General features: G+C 38.4%; 2 protein-coding genes across 4 annotated transcripts in view; one reads left to right on the top strand and one right to left on the bottom strand.

Annotated features, from left to right (window-relative positions):
* The first annotated feature begins 9,605 nt into the window (after positions 1–9,605).
* LOC135080245 (laforin-like) lies at positions 9,606–10,535 on the top strand. Its single transcript, XM_063974929.1, has 2 exons — positions 9,606–9,770; positions 9,963–10,535. The coding sequence occupies exons 1-2, from the start codon at positions 9,606–9,608 to the stop codon at positions 10,533–10,535; spliced, it is 738 nt and encodes a 245-aa protein (XP_063830999.1).
* Positions 10,492–18,570, bottom strand: part of LOC135080024 (receptor-type tyrosine-protein phosphatase kappa) — a 188,418-nt gene continuing 180,339 nt past the window's right edge. For all 3 annotated transcript variants that reach the window (XM_063974692.1, XM_063974694.1, XM_063974693.1), the window contains 3 exons: positions 17,346–17,533; positions 10,891–11,026; positions 10,492–10,644 (listed from right to left, as the gene is read on the bottom strand). In XM_063974692.1, the coding sequence (XP_063830762.1) occupies positions 10,564–10,644; positions 10,891–11,026; positions 17,346–17,533 (405 nt within the window). In that variant the 3' untranslated portion in view covers positions 10,492–10,563. The remainder of the gene's footprint in view (positions 10,645–10,890; positions 11,027–17,345; positions 17,534–18,570) is intronic.

Genomic DNA, 18,570 nt, shown 5'->3' with positions numbered 1-18,570 from the left:
ATATATAGAAACAATTTATTTGCATGGTATAGGTAGATGATCTTTTTATTTGAAAAAAAAAATAAGCTCTCCTTTTCGTTCTAGTGATACAATTTTGTTGTGTACCTAAGCGTTTTGTTGATGAGTCGTCTAGTTTCAAAACCCGCTAAAACGCTCCTGCAACTAATTTCTGTTTATATCTCTAAATGATGCTACTGCAATTTTCTCATCATACTGTTCAATCATTTTCGATCAAAATACACTAAAAGACTACTAAACTAGCACTTAAAATTAGGTTTGTGTTACAAACTCCGCTAAAACGCCGTCCGTTTCTTTCAAAACCCTCTAAAAGTTGATTGACCAATGGTAGCACGGTATTTTGGTCACGTGACTGCGAAATCAGTATGGAGATTTTTTTATATAGTGGTTGCTTCATAATTTGCTCTTATCAAATCCCGCTAAAATACAACATGTCCGTTTCAAATCCCATTAAAACCGAATGTTCGTAACAAAATACGCCAAAATGAAAATAGTTTTCATTATAATTCAAATTATATTTAATTTAAAGATAAATAGCAATTACTGTTAGTATTGCCAGATGACAATAATAATTCGTATCATTTTTTTTTTTGCCTAAGGCCAAAGCTATATGGATAAGCGGTTTTTTTCAATTTCTCGAAATCTTATCAAAATCGTTTTAGCGGGATTTGAAACTAGACGCCTCATATCAAGATCATAATATTTCAACGAGCTTAAACAAATGTCACTCACCCCAAGCATCAGCTGACTCGGCGTTCCTTTAACGATATGCAAAATTTCTGCCACGTTTCATTTCTCAGCATAACTCCACACACGAGGTCACTGACCGGTGGAACATGTCAACATGTGCAAACTGCAAGTACCTACAGTCAGCGTCAAATAATTCGTGACACCCAAAGTGACCAAAAAGTTGACAAAGACGTGTTGCGAACTTTTTAGACACTTTGGATTTGTGTTCGTGTCTAACTACATAGGTATTTGACGCTGCTGTACAAGGCCGCACATCAAGCTTATAGACCCATTATACTGAATTGTCCTATCCGTGACATTGACAGCAGGGCGCCACCGTCAATACCAAATCGCTGGTTCCGATTTTAGTCATGTTGAAAACTATATAGTTGAACGATGGTGGCGCCCCTCTGTCTATGAGTTTGGTGGGACAGTTCAGTTTGGGTCATTTAAACCACTGAGGCATCTTATTCAGTTGTTTTTAGTTGCTATTTTACAATGTATTTTTTGAAGTGGTCCCGCTCGACTGTACTGTGTGAGACCGTCGTATGACCACAGGTTGTGGATGACTCTCTAATGCAACTGCAAGCTTTGCACAGCTTAGCTTTAAATTAAATTCCTATTACAAATGCTGTTAGTTTAACTTTAAAGTGTGTGGAACTGTTTGGTAGTGCTTTTACGAGTAATTATTTCAAACTAAGTACTTAGTTGTTTCACATCTCACTACGAACTAGTTGCTTCGGGCGGAACGGATGTCGTAGCTAAAGGAACATATTTGCAGTATACATGTATTTGTAGAATGGAAATAAATTACCTAATATTAGTGTAGAAAATCTACTTTATCATATTAAGCTTCTATACATACAACGTAACAAGGTATTAGTTCACATGCAAATAAACGTACCTACTTATTTAAGATTTTACGAAGAATTAACGAAGTAATTTAAACAAAAATATAGTATCTGCAATAATATTTCTCACTTTAAAAAATGAATAGGTACCCGTAGCTAGTATTTTTTATAGATATTTTTTCCATCTATGCTATTTTTCCCAGGCGAATTCACATAGAACGACAGTTTCTGTGATAAATAACATATTCTGTGATAAATTCACATTACTACGAGTACCTATTTAACTTTACACAATACAAAGATACTAGTCACTTCATTAAGACTGCAAGTACATTTGTCAGCCCATTTATTTGTCTTCTGAGCTTAAATTCAAATTTTAATTACGGAGATGGAATTGAATGCAGCGAGTGTGGAGGATGCGCGGATATTAATTCCCGTGCTCGAGTATTACCTCGCCGCCACAATGCATACAGGGTGTAAGGCGAGAACTTAAACAGTAAATCTGATTGCTGTACTGAATTTTAAGCGATATTAAGCTGTATTCGTGGAAATGAGAGATGAAAGTTTTATAGTAATCATTTTTCGCTATTTAATGTAAGTCAATGAAGAGCACATAATAGAGATTTATTGGTAAAAAAATATACTTAAGTAAGTGATGCTAAGATGGTGTCCGATGGAGTCTCAACAAACGTAGCGTAGATTGTCCATTTACTCGATGGACCGACGACCTCAGGAAGATGGATGGCAGCGACAGGATGAAAGAAGAGAGTGGGCGGAGGATGCGCGGATATTAATTCCCATGCTCGAGTATTAGCTCGCCGCCACAATGCATGCAGGGTGTAAGGCGAGAACTTAAACAGTAAATCTGATTGCTGTACTGAATTTTAAGCGATATTAAGCCGTATTTGTGTAAAATAGAGCTGAAAGTTTTATGGTATTGTTCTACTGTGTATATTCTGTGGTATTAGGTACGTCAATATTTTTCACTAACAGTGTCAAGAACACATTACACACCCTGTATTACTAAAATTAACTGCATTAGGGGATCTAATTATAACCACAGTATAATAATGAGTAACGCAAGTCCTTGATATTTTACAGCCGAGTAAAGTCGAATATTACAGGCCAAAGTAAATACTTTCTATTTTATTTGTCAGCAAAACTTATCCTCAGAGTCAGAATTACCACCCATTATTTATGTAGGAATATGATTTCTGGAATCGGGAACGTAATCATACTCGTACGTGTGATTCAATTCAGTAAACGCCTATATCCGCTCTTTATTATACCGATTTTGTCGCGACAAGGAAACTTCGTGATTTCCGGCTTTTTCATCACATTAAAAGATAACGTAACCCATCAGTTTGTATCACATTAGTCTGTGGTATTTCTCACTCTTAGAAGATCCCCTTCCAGTCACCCATTTGATTCGGAGAAGTCGACTCAAAAGTTCGAAGTTTGATATCGATATCAAACTTCGAACTGCTTTATTTTTCTGGTTAAATTCATTGCGGTTTCCAAGGAACTCAGCTATCCCCTGGGACTATTAAGTCCTGGCTACAAGAGGTGTAGTAGTGGGAACAATAGGATTAAAACGATAAACATTTCTATTTGTAGGTAATTAGAAATACCTAATTAAAAATTACACGTTTGACCCAATATGGACTGGTGAAAACTGTTTGTTGATAAATGTATTTAACTGAAAAAGTTACTTGGATTGGGTGCTACATACAATACTAAAACAGAATAAGTTAGCATTGCACTCTCTAACATTTCAAGTTTTAGAAATAATAAAAGTAGATTTATCTATTATTTCGGTGCAGTCCTGTTGTCCCCCCTGCTTGGCCCCCCTAGGGGAGCCAACAGGATTTCGAAATCCTGTTGTCCCCCCTGGCTAGGGGAGACAACAGGACTAGATTTTTAATCAATGATTTGAGGACTGTTGTCCCCCCTGGCAAAAATTATTTAAAAGCCATAAATTTTTATAGCATAATTTATGAAAAACTGAAGTATTTGACTGAATGCCAAATTGCCAAACTGAATACCTAAACGTTTGTCAAGTAGGTAATAATTACAATTTTGATAGGTATTGGTGCTGGCCGGTATTAACTAACACTTACAAACTTGAAATTTGGCAGGTAGGTTTCCTTATAGGATGTAGACATCCACTAAGAACGGAATTTATTTATTAAAGGATTGAAAATAATATGACGAAATCGCGGGCGGCTGCTAGTTGAATCACTGTCACTGAGCAAGGAATTTGTTGAATATTATGATTAACTAGCTGTGCCCGCGACTTCGTACGCATGAAAACCCGTTTTCGCAACATTTTTGCTCTGCACCTATTACTCGTAGCGTGATAGTATATAGCCTAGCCTTCCTCAATAAATGGGCTATCTAACACTGAAAGAAGTTTTCAAATCGTACCGATAGTTCCTGAGATTAGCGCGTTCAAGTAAACAAACTCTTCAGCTTTATAATATTAAGTACCTATAGATTTAAAATTATTCAGTTTTAGCATCCTACCTACTAATGTTTTAAGTAAATGCGGAACTTTGTGAGTATGGATGTTTGATACTCTTTCACGTAAAAACTACTAAACGGATTTTTACTTACACTTGATAAACTTTACAGTACCTAGATAATATTTTTTATACATGAGAATAGCATAATAGAGGTACTTAGCTTTTGCCTACGGCTTTGTCCGCGTAAAATTTTGTCTGTCACAAAAAAAAAAAATAGAGAGCATCACCTTTTCAAAAACCGGGATAAAAACTGTCCAACGACTTTTCCCAGGACTCAAAACTATCTAAATATTGATATTTAGATAGTTTTGAGTTAATTCACGCCTAAACCATTGAACCGACTTTGAAATCGGTTCAATGGTTTAGGCGTGAATTCGTAACAAACAGACAGATAAAGTTACTTTCGCATTTATAATATTATTTAGTAGGGATAATTCATAACGATTCTGTCAAAAGCAAGTAAAGCAGATTTTGAAATAGTCTGAAATAGTACCGGTACCAAGAACTTATATTTTTTTCGTTATCCAAATGTTAATTATTATTTGACATACGTTTAGGTATTCAGTTTGGCAATTTGGCATTCATTCAGGTACTCCAGTCCTTCTTAAATGTTATAAAATTTTATGGCTTTTAAATAATTTTTGCCAGGGGGGACAACAGTCCTCAAATCATTGATTAAAAATCTAGTCCTGTTGTCTCCCCTAGCCAGGGGGGACAACAGGATTTCAAAATCCTGTTGGCTCCCCTAGGGGGGCCAAGCAGGGGGGACAACAGGACTGCACCATTATTTCAGCGAGCTTTTGTTATTTCAGACTTCATAATCCTTTTATTTTCAATTGTTATCTTTCTTTATACGTTTAATTATTTAGGTAAGTACCTATTATATTTTTTTAAGCTTGTAATAATAGGTACTTACGTACTTTGAATTTGAGGATAATTTTAATAAAAAAATGTTTTTATACAACAAATAAATATATTTTCCATTAAGTTCCATGTATAAATATTAAAATTACTTTTTAAATAACATTCATGACAACAATATCTCAATATGTTATTTTACATTATTTTGGAAGTTGAAAATTTGAAATCACAATGTTTCTATATAATTATTATAGTAGGTTACAATTTTCCCCCCTATATAATCAAATTCATTAATATGTATAAGTATATGGTATACAATAATTTCAATATTTGGTATATTTTAATGTAAGTACATTGACTACACGCTCCTTTAGTTTTTTCTAGTTTATTATTTACATATAATTGTCGGTGCGGCGAAATTCACTTGTAAAAACTTTTTACTTAATTACAAAGAAAATTCATTTTGTTTAAATGTTTATAAATATTTTCTATTACTAAAAAAACATCGAATAATGGTCCACATGAAATTTTAACTTACAATAAAGCATTTACAACACCATAACTATGTACCTACATAATAAAAGATAAAGTATAAACATAGGATAGGAAAACTATGGCTTCAGACAGTGCACTAAGATAGAATCCGTCACATTATAATCAGAGGTATTTAAAATGGAAGTATAGAAATAATTGGAAGATAAACTTTCAACATAAAGTTCTGCCTTTGTGGCTTAATAATACAGTAAGTAGTTATTGACTTAATTTATTTTATACGCAAAAACATCATCACATAAAAAGATAACGGGACGGGGCGGTTATATGGCATGTAACACAACATAATATTTTTGAACATCCTTTAACGTGTGAAATAGCAATAAAGCATTAAATTGAACATGAAAATTTGTTGTTATAGTAGGAAAAACAATAAAATGAAGTCATATTATCTTAAAAATAATTTACACTCTGATTTCACACAGTTTTTGCTGTATTTTGATTGTGTAAATATTGGTTTGCCGTATATCCGACCAGTTGCGCTCTCGCTTTTTGTGTAAAAAAATTAAAATCGTACTGAATTAAGTAAAAACCCATATTCTATCTTGCATGCTGACGGAATTAACATTGTCTTTTAAAATATTGTACAGTCGTTAACACAGTCAATAACAAGAAAATGAGGAAAAATGTATTTTTTGTCTGGGCACCGTTTGGACTTTGGACAAACGTAAAAGACAATCGACCAATGAATTTTTAAAGTTTTTTAAAGTATTTGCCGCTGAGATAAGCGTAAGTATATTAAAAATTACACTATAAAAATGTTTGCAGTCACAGGTGAAGGGAACATCAATTTATTTATATTTATGTAAATTTAAGAATTATTTAAACGTAGGTCTGTGCGTTATTATTCGTTAAAACATATATTTTTATGTATACATATAGATGAATCTTAAAGTTACTCTATGGACTATTTTATTTATTCCACCTAGAAAAATAATAGGGTCAGTTGTGCAGTTGACAATAAAGATACGATAAACATAAAAACAACGCTCCTTCTTCGCAGTCGGTTAAAATAAGAGGTAACCGCAAATCGCCGCCCGCGGTCTCATGTTGTTACTTAATCGTACATTCAACTTTAAAAAGTAACTTTTTAATGTAACATTTAACACACCAAACGAAAAAAAGGAATCGAGCTAATATTGACTCTATTTAAAACAGAATAACTATATTTGGCACAAAAAACCATAACATAAATTAAAAATGTAGGTATTTAAAAAATAGCCGCAATGCACGACTAGTAACAACTGCGGTTACTTCTGAATATCTCTAAATATCTAAAATAATAATAATAACTTTTAACAAAAATTACATAAAAATCAAACTCGTAAACAAAACCTGCCCCTTACATAATGGAAGGCCAACAATAATATTATAAGCTATTAAATATCTTTGCTAAGATAATAAACATTGGAAGTTTCACTTATCGTCCTACAAAACAAGAGCTTCAAGCCCACAATAAAATAATTTATAAATGTCTATACATTACCAACTTATAAACACTACAACATCTCAAATTATGGAAAATTGGCACAATTTCAATATAAAACTAGGTATAATATATGCAATTATACTTATACATAGTAGCTTGGTATAAAGTAATACGCTATGTTTTACATTTTAGCAAAATACGAACTACAATAATAATATATCATGACAAGACCAAATATAAACTACTAACGTATTGGAATCAACTACAAACATTCAATAACACCAATATAATATATGGACACCAAAATATTTAACTTATTTATATAAATATAGAAAGTATAATATTATTATGCTGGTAAGGAATACATGACACTGCTGGGTGCACTTTGGCTCGCATAAATATTTTTTTGCATAGTTCATTATTGGCAGATTTCATCGTAATTTTTTTGTACTAATACTAATTTAATAATTTCGTATAAATGTATAATCCATAATTTTGAATGTCTAATAATATTTAACATAGAATGCGCAATGCATAATCGGTTAGTTAAAAGATTAAAAGTTACAAAATGTTGTTTATGTTATTAATAATCATTTTGCGTAAAGATGAGCCTGCCATAAAGTTATTTTTGTTATTTAGTTAGAATGCTTGTCCCTCAATTTTACCTACCTAACTAACCCAGTCTAGTTAATTCAATATTGACATAATTTTGGCCAAGAATTCTGTAAAATTAAATAAACTGCACAAATTGGTAGTTTAATATAAGCACGATATAAAATTACACAAAATTCTTTAAAAAAATGTATTCCGTACTAGGTACCTATACTTAAGTCCTCATCAGATTTTTTCAACAACGGTCACGTTAATTTTGAAATTTCTATGAGTTTCAAACTTGGAGTTACACCGTTGTTATGAAGATCTGTTGACAGTCTACATCGCGCGTTATAATAGCGATGGTTAAAACTCCCATTGGAGCAACCCGCGGATGTTGCCCGTGGAAGCTCCAATGCGAGACATTAAAATGTATTATTTAGCTAAATTTGACCCTGTGTCAGTCATGGACTGCGACCGAGGCGCCTCCAGCGATCCTCGGGATCAATTTCTATCTACGAGATTTAGAATCTACGCTCTACGCACGTAGTAGACTAGGCACCGCCTACCTAACGATGCCGAATAAACGGCGCTATGCTATTCCTTACCAAAGTTAAACTTACACGAGTATTATTTAGAAATTTGGCAGTTACGGTTCGGTGAACGGGCGAAGAAGAAGGTTCAGTATCTACGAGGGTGCGACGTCAATACCAAGGGCCGCTAAGCTACAACTACGGGGTACTCCTAGCTAGGGTTGCCACGTTAATACTATCGATAAAAGTACGAGTACATTCGCATAAGGAAGCCTAAATGAAGTTTCATGAAATATGATACTTACCTCTACCTTTTTACAAATATTTTACTCCCTAATCAATTTAATAGATTATTCATACACTAACTAGCTAATGAAGATTTAAGTACGTCCCACGATAAAAATATTTTAGCGTACTTACTTTTAATTCTGTAAAATACACATAGCCAAAATACAGTACAGTGTCTTACGTTAGAGAAGTGGCAACTCTACTAGTGCGAGCGTCGAGTTCGTCAAGAGAGGAGGAGCAGGGACAGCAGCGCGCGGTGGGGGCGCGCGGCCGCTGCGGCCGCGGCGGCGGGAAGGCACGAGGGGGGCGCGGCGGCGGCTGCGGCGCGGCGGGGGGGCCGGCGCCGCCCCCCGCAGTCAGAGCGGGAAGCAGCGCGCCGAGCGCCGCGGCGGCTCGCTCGTACCCCGCCGCCGCCGGCTCACGGCCGCCGACCGCACGCTGCTGGCGTCCCCTTCGCTGCCGCCGCCGCACAACCGCGCCGGCTCAATCGGCTCCAGCTTGTGCATCGAAGGCCGACTGGACATCCGCGGTTCCGATGGCTCAGTCTTTTCCGACGTCGTCTCGTCGTCCAGATCGATCCTCCCCAGTCTCAGAGCTAATGCGTATTCCGCCCGCTCTATCACACTCGGCACCTCCTCCTCGATCACGGTCGTGTCCGCCACTGTCGAATCCGCTGCGGCGGAGTCAGCTCGGGGCGAATCGATCGGTATCGCCAGACGCCGGGTGTCAGCCGAGGACGGTGACGATGCGTCAGGATGATACCGTCGTTCCGGAGTCGTGAACACGGAATCTGAGGCCCAACTCCGCGACTCTGAATTTTGCCGCAGCGTATCATCGACGCTCCGCTGGGAAGTTCGACGGCTATTTCGAGGGCTCTCATCATCGATCGCCCGAAAATCTAGGGCGCTTAGATCAAAAGGCCCACCTCTTCGACGCGAACTGTCACGTCGAAATGATGGTCGTTGTGATGTAAACGCGGCGTCATACAACTCGCAGAGACTCGTGCGGTCCGAGTGAGGTTCCTCGTAGAGTGTGAGGTTACGAGTTTCGGTCGCATCTGAGGGGGTCTCGTCACGATTCGAGGTCACTTCGCTGCGCTCTGATATGTCGAACGTGAAACGAGCCTCAAAACGGTCCGGGCTGAGGAGTGGTGCCGATCGCGAGTAGTCATCGGATTGGGGGACATCAGGATCTAGGGGCAAATTGTGGGGCACAGATCGCCTCGGTGATGTATCCTCCGAGTCCGTTGACCGATCGGACCTTGGAGCCTGACACAGGTGTCGCCGAGTCAAAGCCGGTTGCGATCCGCAAGGAGTGCGGCGGCAGCAGGCGCGCTCATGCCGGACGTCGGAGCCGCTGCTGCCCGTCGATTTCGAGTGCGGCGGACGACGACGTCGGTCGTCATCTCGCCCGTAAAGTGACGTAAATTCCTCTGAGCAGAATTTTTCAAAAAGTTCCTGCGAGCTGAGTCTCGTTGAGCCGGTTGCATTATAAAACGCCTCGGTCGGCGAGCGATCCGTCCGGTCGTACAACGCGCTCGAACTCGCTCGTTTCGATTTGTCAAGGCCAAACTTATAAATTCTAGGGAGACGGCGTTCGAAGACACCTTGAGAGTGAGCGCGCGAGGGGGCGCGAAGTGCGAGCGGGCCGTCGCGGCGGTCGGCGAGCGCGCGGTCCGAGGACACGGGCCGCGGGTCCGGCGGGGGGTCGACGGACGGGGGCGAGACGGCGAGCTCCGGTTCGTAGTCGGTTTCCTCGGCGGAGGGCCCGGAGCGCTCGAGCGAGAGGCGTGCGCACTCGCACTCCTCGTGCTCGTCGCTGGCGTCGCCCTCGTCGAAGGAGGGCGCGCGCGGGCCGTGGTGGAAGACGCGGCGGCGCTCCTCGGCGGCCGCCTCGTCGTCCTCGAGGCGGATGGAGCGGCGCAGCGGGGGCCGGTCGCGGCGCGGGCGGCGCGGGGCCTCCTCGGTGGCGGCGTGCGGGATGGGCGGGCGCGCCACGGCCGGCAGCAGGCGGTCGAGCGACAGCCCGCGCCGGGGCCGCGCCGGCCGCCCGCCGGGGCCCACCCCCGCGCCCTGCCGGCGCGCGTCTCGCGGCGCCGCCGACGGGCTCGTCTCCTCCGGGGTGGTCGGCAGCGCGGCGCCGCGACCGAACTCGATGAACCAGAGCTCGTCCTTCAATTCGCACTCTCACTTCTTTTCGTTCATATCTTTGTTCAAGTAATGCAGCACGTAGTGGAGCACCAGATCGTAGCAGTATTTGTATTCGGTCTGGGGAACAAGTGATCGATTGAGCATAAAATCGGGCGGACTGTTGATAGCGTTATGTTTTTGGATATTCCAATCTGAAAAAGCTGAATGAACGGAAGTTACGTGGAAAAACATTATCCTCGATACGATGTGCTCGCTGCGAAAAATGTTTGTGAAAAACGAGTTTATAGACAAAGGATTTAGGAATTCTGAAACTGTATGTAAATGGGTATTCCGATATTCGTTTTGGATTGTAGTTTTATTTACCATGTTCTCGACGAGCTGCGGGCGGTGGCGGCGCACGGTCTTGACGGCCTGGAACACGTCCACCTCGCCGTGCTGGATGACCTGCTCGATGCAGGCGTTGGCGGCGCAGTACACGCCCGCGCGGCTGCGTCCGTCCCTGCGGCAGACGGCACAGTTAGGGCAAATGTCTCTTTGTGATACAAAGATTCTCAAACTTTTTCCTGTAGCACCCATATTTGAAAATCAATTACTTTTCAGCGCGCCCCCCGCCCTTATTTTTTACCACATCATAATATGAAACAAATAATTATTTACATTGGGTAGTAGGTAGGTTTTAATTTCAGTGGATTTCGAAATAGTTGACAATATAAATCGCCCACCTGGGTTCCTCACAGCCCTCCTCTAGGTCTTTAACGCCCATAAGGGTGTTATCACCCACTTTGAGAAATACTGTTGTAATAGAAAGCCGTAAAAGTGTAATCTGGAACTTTATAGGTTTCGGCACGAACTGTAAGTGGGGATAGACAACTCTACTTTACTTCAACATTTACCAAAGTTGCGTTATTTATATCGAAAACATTTATTATTATCGTTGTTTTTCTTCAACTGCGAAGTAACTTTGATTTCTTATAAGGATAACTCTGACCGAGATCCGCATGTGTAAGTATTGGTAAAAGACGCCAACTTTTGCTTTTCTCATTATAATTCTACACGAGTGAATTGTTACACGGTCATTATTCAATATAGCTTTCAATGATCTATGCCTATTATGGTATTTATAAAGCAGATAAGTTCACGCCACAATTTAATTTCGTGGAAAGAAATCGTATCTGCCTACCAAATTGCATTTTTCTTGTGCCGTATAGGTACCTAGTCAAACTGCAAAATCTTGGTGTTATCCAAATTGATATTTAATGTTCTGGCCATTGGGATAGTACTTGATTTACCTAATAATAGCCTCAGCCTCCAATCAAAGATCGGCAACAGTCCGGCAAAGCGTTAATAGAGACAATCAACGTCGCATCGATGCGCTTGGGTGCACTAGCTAGTGAATGCATGCCATAGCATTACACGACGTACTATCCGTTCGCGATTAGTTTGCCGCTGGCGATATGACATCACTCGAAGGAAAGCGTCTATAAGTATAGCAAACTATATTGGAAATATTTTGTATTTTATTAATATTGATAAAAATTGTGTATTTGCGTAAAATAAGACAATTGCGTTTAATCACTAATTAATTGCGTTTAATCGCGGTTGGGGGATGGGAAGCGCATTCCACGGACACCGGCTAACTTAGCGCGAACGGGTAGTAGCTAACGACAAACTGCATCGACAATATTGAAACCTATTCGTTATGTAGAATAATTGTAGAGTCGACAGCAGATCAAATTAGGCAAAAACAGCCTAGGTATTATCTCAGATTAATAATATTTTATGTGTATTATCATTATTTTAAAGTTGCCAGTCACGAGTGTTTAGATTGGTGTGTCGTAGACGTAGTCTGTAATACAGATAATACAGATTAATTGTAATAAATGATTATACCATGGCATATTACAGTGTCTATTGCTTAAATGGAATTTCAGGCCAACATTTAGGCTAGTTTATTTGAGCAAAGCACCTAAATGTAACTTATTTCTGTAAAATTATTTGCTAACAAATAAACGATTCTGTGGAAAATTACTACGAGTATAAGCTCTACTACGAATTTAACTTTATCGTAGTAATACCATGCAATTATTAAAAGTTACGCACGATATAAAATTATTGTTAAGATAATTGTATTTACTCGTAATATTACGTAGGTGTTTAGTTCATCATCATCATCATTTCAGCCATAGGTACGCGGCCACCATTACAGAACCCTGCTGCCCCATCGGCCGTCAGTTCTGTGTACATGCCCATTTGCATTGCCACTTCAGCTTGCTAATTCGTCGGGCTACGTCAGCGACTTTAGTTCGTTTACGGATCTCCTCATTTCTGATTCGATCTCGTAAAGAAACACCGAGCATATAGCCCTCTCCAGGTGTTTAGTTAGTTACTGTGTGCCATTTGAATTTAACACAATGCTAATCCGGATTAACTTGAGTGTTCTGGCTATAGATCTAAGTTGTAAATTGGCAAACCTGGAATGCATTTCGTGCGGATTCCTGGGATTTAGCTATTAATAAATTACTTTAATTGGTTCAGTTATGTACGTGGTGTACGATCGTTTAAGACTTAACAGCTAAATTAACGGAATTGGTTCGGTTATTTAGGAAAATTTAACGATATCTTACTAGTTTGTGTGAAACTCGATTATGTGTTGTAAGAAGACAGTTAGGCGTTTAGGTTTAGGATTAATCTTAATTCGATGTAGGTTAATCCCTACTTTAACTATCTATATTATATGCGAAAGTAGCTCTTTCTGTTTGTTACGCTTTCACGCCTAACCACTGAACTCATTTTGATTAAATTTGGTATAGAGATTTGAGTACCGGGAAAGGACATAATTATAGTTTTTATCCTGATTTTTTAAACGTGCGATATTTCTTTTTTGTGAAGGATAAAATTACACGCGTGCAAACCTGCGGGCTAGAGCTAGTCGTTAATAAACAAAAGCTTGCGTACTTCTCAGAAACCAGCAAAACATTTGAGCAGGTAAATATTCCAGAGCACAAGTCTCAGGTTCGTTAGTTCGAAGTACCCGCGAATCGATCATGTTCGTGAGTTGGTTAACTAAGTCGCGGAGCGTTGCTTTATCTATGGAATAACAATTTGTTATGCTAATGGGCTGCCTCAGTTTATGAAGGATTAAGGTCTGAAGATTTTAGGTTCAGGCTGTATTTACATGTTTGATTACATAGCTACCGTGCCTGTAAAGTAAGAGTATCTACGTATGTACAAGTACATACATAGTAGGTACATCATAAATAAGCGCACAAGCTTTCTAAAGCTTTCTAAATTTGTAGCAACAAAGTAATGAGTCTTATAGTAGTTTTAATTTAAAAATAGTTGCTATTTTGCTGTAAAGAAAACCAGACACGGTTCTGTTCTGGTTCTGTCAGTTATTGCATTAGACTAGGTGGAGACATCAGCTCATTTAGCTGCTGTAATAGCTGCTATTTTTGTAACAACTATTTTGAAATCATATTTTTCATAAATTCAAATTCAAATGAAAGATAATTAATTATGATGGTCCAAGTTTACAGTATCCTAATGGAAAACGAACCAAGAACAGAGAGTTTATTTTCTAAAAGTGGACCACGATCAATAATTGTGTTACGCCGTATTACACAATTACTTTTACAAAAAAGTTAAAAGCATTGTGCTCTTAACTGTGACTTTACTAATAAATCTTAACTTGCTTTTTTACGTAAAAAGCTTCCGCAACAATAACATTTGCCTTAAATTATTTTTGGTTGTCATGACATAATCGAGTCGGGTCTATATCGATTCTAAAGCAAGGTTTTAGGGTGTTTAGTATAAAAATAACTCGATTTTATTACCTTAGATTGTGTAAACATTTTACCTCACCCAATCGAGTTTCTATTTCACCATCCGGAACCCAATTTACCTACCTTATAGTTTGCGAAATCACCGTGACTCGACTATCATAACTCTATTAAGTAAATAAATAATTCGATGCAAGGGAACCTTTATCATACCCCTGTCAGCGCCATTTCAAAGAAGAGGTTAGGAAGGGTTGCTCGCTGACCTCTCAAGAGTCTTGAGGAGCTCAGTAACTTGAACCTAATAGCGAATTAGAAATGTTAGGGAACGGATCAGGTAAAATCCTCCTCGTTTTGTCAGTGACTCTTGTTGGTATGAAGTCTTGGTAATCCGATTTATTTTTGTTAGGTAAGCAAATAATACAGTATATGAAAATACAGTAGTCGATCCGCTATCGCCACCGGTTCGCAATGTTAATGAGCTAGAAGTTAATGGAAGAACAACTTTTGATTCTCCAAGGGTCAACAACCCAAGTAACACGCAATCTGTATATTCACTGAAGTTAAGATTGATTTACGTTTTAAAGTCAGACTATCACTTTAAATCAGTTTTGACTTAGTTTAAATGCTTTTGAGTAGAATGCGGTAAAATTTACAATGCATGAAGCTATTATATGGTCTAAAAAAATTAAGTTAATTGGCTTATAATCATACTAAAACATTAATTACTTTTAATATACAGCACCTTTAACAGCATTTACACTAACACAAAGGTTAAAACCGTATATTAGTAAATAAGAAAACCTAATGCATTAAATAAACGTTGTCGAAATATTCTATAGTGCATTCAGATATATTAACACATTTTACAGATTGAACGCATTTTTATGATCTTTTCATAAGCTTATTTACTGCTCAGCATTAGCCAAACATTTACTAAAGTTTTAGCTCTGTTATCTTCTTATTTTATTGTTACTTTAAAGCTTTTAGCACTATTTAGATAAATAAAAAAAATATTTTATTACTTTAGGTCATAATTTGGCCATAAAACCACGAGCCGTATGATTATATTCATTTGTGCGTTAGTAGGTCCTGTATATTCATTAGAAAATTTATGTCGAACGTGTCACGTTATTGACATGAATAAACAGTGGAAAAAACTTAAGGCCGGGTTGCACCAACTTACTTTAACAAACGTCAAAAATCTGTCAAACCCCATACAAAAAACATCGGTTATCGTCATAGTTACGGTCAAAGTTAGGTGGTGCAACTCAGCCTAAGAGAACAGGTGGAGTAAAGAGAAAGATAAAGACGGAATATTCAAACTTTATATTTGGTTTAAGAAATGCAAAACGTGTTCCAAAAAATTATACACCTCATACACAAAATACAGTACAATCGGTTGTTGTGTGAGTCAAGAAGTTCCGTAGAACATTCCTTCATCCCTTTCGGTCGTTTGCACTATTTTAAAAGGCATCTGAAAAAAAAACAAATAAGCTTATTTATGACTTAATAGAGAAGTAGTTACCTGAATTCTAAATAATTACCCGTATAACGCATACCCTTAAAAAAACGACTACAGCAACACTACTAACTAGTTACAAAAAGTTCCTTTAAATTATTACTATTACAATGAGCGAAAAATAAGATAGGTAGCTATATCGTGTTTCATTACAAATTACATTTGTAGTGATAATGATTTTATACTTAACACTTGTCAAACTAGGTACCTACCTAATTGGAGACAGATAAAATTGAAAGACGTGGAGTAGGGGATCATGACGTGATTAAAGGATTCTAAATTATTGTTTCGGTACCCTGATTAACACTAAAGCAATCCATTTTTATGACGTTTAAACCTAATGAACATTATAACATACCTAAAAAGTGTTACAGTAATGCTAAAGATATCACTTAGATATTTTATATGTAGGTTGAATGACTTAACCATTTTCTTTTTATTATAATAAGACTGACAACATTAAAAGACACTAGTTGAAAGTTTAAAACATTAATATTATCTGACGCCATTTGCTTTCTGTTTTCTCTAACATAGAAAATAAAATTATAATACACATATGCATGAAATACTACTTATTATCCTTTTCTTACAAGCGGAGTATCGATAGAAGCAATTTTATAAGTTAAAATTAATCAAATCGTTAAAAATATCACAAAAAGTGTCATATGTCGATTCTAAATTTGTCCCTATTTTATTAAAAAAAGGATTTCTGTGAGGGCGCGTGAATTATAAACCACAAACATATATATATTTTCACATAAGACTAATACTCCCAGCTCATTTTCATTCTTGAAACAAAAAAATATGATACTTACCTTATGATAAATTATTTTAAATAAAGACATTAAAACATCTCCTCACAACACCATTGCACTGCAATACTCTAAACGAAAAATAATCAAATCGGACAATAAAATGCGATAAGTTTTTTCGAATACTTTCAAACAAACAAAATAAAACGTTCAGCCTTAGAATAAAACGTAACTTTGGCATTGTAATTCTGAAAGCTGTTTCAAAGCTGTACTAACATCTAATAAAATGCTTTTTACATTAGAATATGCTGTCTAACAACTTTACTAATGTCTGTCTTCAATAACATTATAAGCGCTGGTTAGCAGCACTAATAATATTTAATAATGCTCAAAGCCGTATTATTTGGGGCCCAAATTGCGCTTACAAGACACTTATAGACTTTTATACGGCTGATATAGTGCTACATATGCTGCTCATATACTGCTCTGCACGTAGGTTCATGCTGTTGTACGCTTCTTATAATTGTGTTTTGTGTTACTTGGGAAGTCAGTTGGAAGCATTTTACCCTGCTTTTTTCTGTACAAATGTTGCTTGACGTTGCCGCCATCGCCTTCATGTTCATGAGCTGAAGTAATTATCTAGAGTGAGTTAGGATGATTTATAACTGGTGATCTATGGGCTAGCTACTGCAAGCCATTGCTTTCCCCGAGCTGAAAGTTTTCACTGCTAAACACAAATTTTCTCCAATATTTGGTAGCTAAACTCACGGTGACACGACGCAAACTGGTCCGTAGTCGGTTCGCTGTCGCCATCGCTCCACCATGTTCATGAGCTCGACCAGTGAATTGGTGGACGACGGCACCTTGTGGCCCATGGGCCAGCAGGTCAGCTGGAACAGTTGCACTGTCTTCGGCGGTGCCTTCACTCCAGCCATCAGCTCCGTGAGCGATACGATCTGGGCACAAGATGTTTTAATTAGTATCATCATCATTTCAGCTGAAGAACGGCCTTTGCTGGACTAAAACGTCCCCCATAGATTCTACAACGACCGGTCCTATGTATCCAGTATGTTATAGTATCTTAGCTAAAACTTCAGGGAACAACTCAAGTTGTTCAGGGATTAACAGACTAGCGCGGGAGGCCCGGCAAAGGCTGGGCCATGCGTCGGCACGGCGTGGTCTGAATCTGTAGGACCCCACGTCGTGCCAGTAAAACGCAGAGGGTGCACCGCAGGTTTTTAGTGGGTATACTTGTCGGGTGACAGCCGCTATTGCTGCCACCCGACAAGGGAGTCCCACATAACCCGTCGCTTCCCCCGAGGCGGCGGGTATACGCAAAGTATTTTCCTGCGCAAAAAAAAAAAAAAAAAAAAGGGATTAACAGACTGTGTTTAAACAGAAGAATGTATCCTATGTTCATAAGGAAAGAGATGAGAATGTCAAATTAATGCCCGAAAAGAATTAGGTACTAATTGATTGAAACTGCCAACTTAAGATGAATGAATGGAAAACAATAACAGCACAATACTTAATGGACTCGGCATTGAGTAACGATGAAACAGTGGATCGAATAGCAACAAGTCTAATTGTTTTCCAGTAAGAAATAACTGCCAGGAATAGTTTTGGTTCTATAAATAGCTATAGTAACGTCTTGATATCTTAAAAAGCATCCACACCATAGTTTTTTGTTGAGTAACGCTCCAAGTGTTACATTTATACAAGAAGATAGTAGGATTTGATCAACATATCAAATCCTACTATCTTCTTGTATAAATGCGAAATATTCACGATATCTCAGAAACTATACTACAAACTTGAAATTTGGCAGGTGGGTTCCTCATAGGGTGAAGACAATCGCTATGGACGTATTTTACGAAACTCCACCCCTAACGTACGAAATCACGGCCACTGCTAGTGAGTAAATTGCGGTGTGGATGCACCTTTACTGAAAGGCACAAACACTTGACCTGTAGGCCTAAGATGCGCGCCGTGA

The sequence above is a fragment of the Ostrinia nubilalis genome, chromosome 17 (genome assembly GCF_963855985.1).
Source record: "Ostrinia nubilalis chromosome 17, ilOstNubi1.1, whole genome shotgun sequence".
NCBI classification, from domain to species: domain Eukaryota; kingdom Metazoa; phylum Arthropoda; class Insecta; order Lepidoptera; family Crambidae; genus Ostrinia; species Ostrinia nubilalis.
Note: the sequence above shows the minus strand (reverse complement) of the source record. Positions and strands in the feature narration are given on the sequence as shown.

Excerpts from the sequence above, each read along its gene's own strand:
- LOC135080245 (XM_063974929.1), top strand. The coding sequence starts at position 9,606 with ATGTATCCTCCGAGTCCGTTGACCGATCGGACCTTGGAGCCTGACACA. Across the intron at positions 9,771-9,962 it reads CGAGTGCGGCGGACGACGAC|GGAGACGGCGTTCGAAGACA; the intron begins GTCGGTCGTCAT and ends TATAAATTCTAG.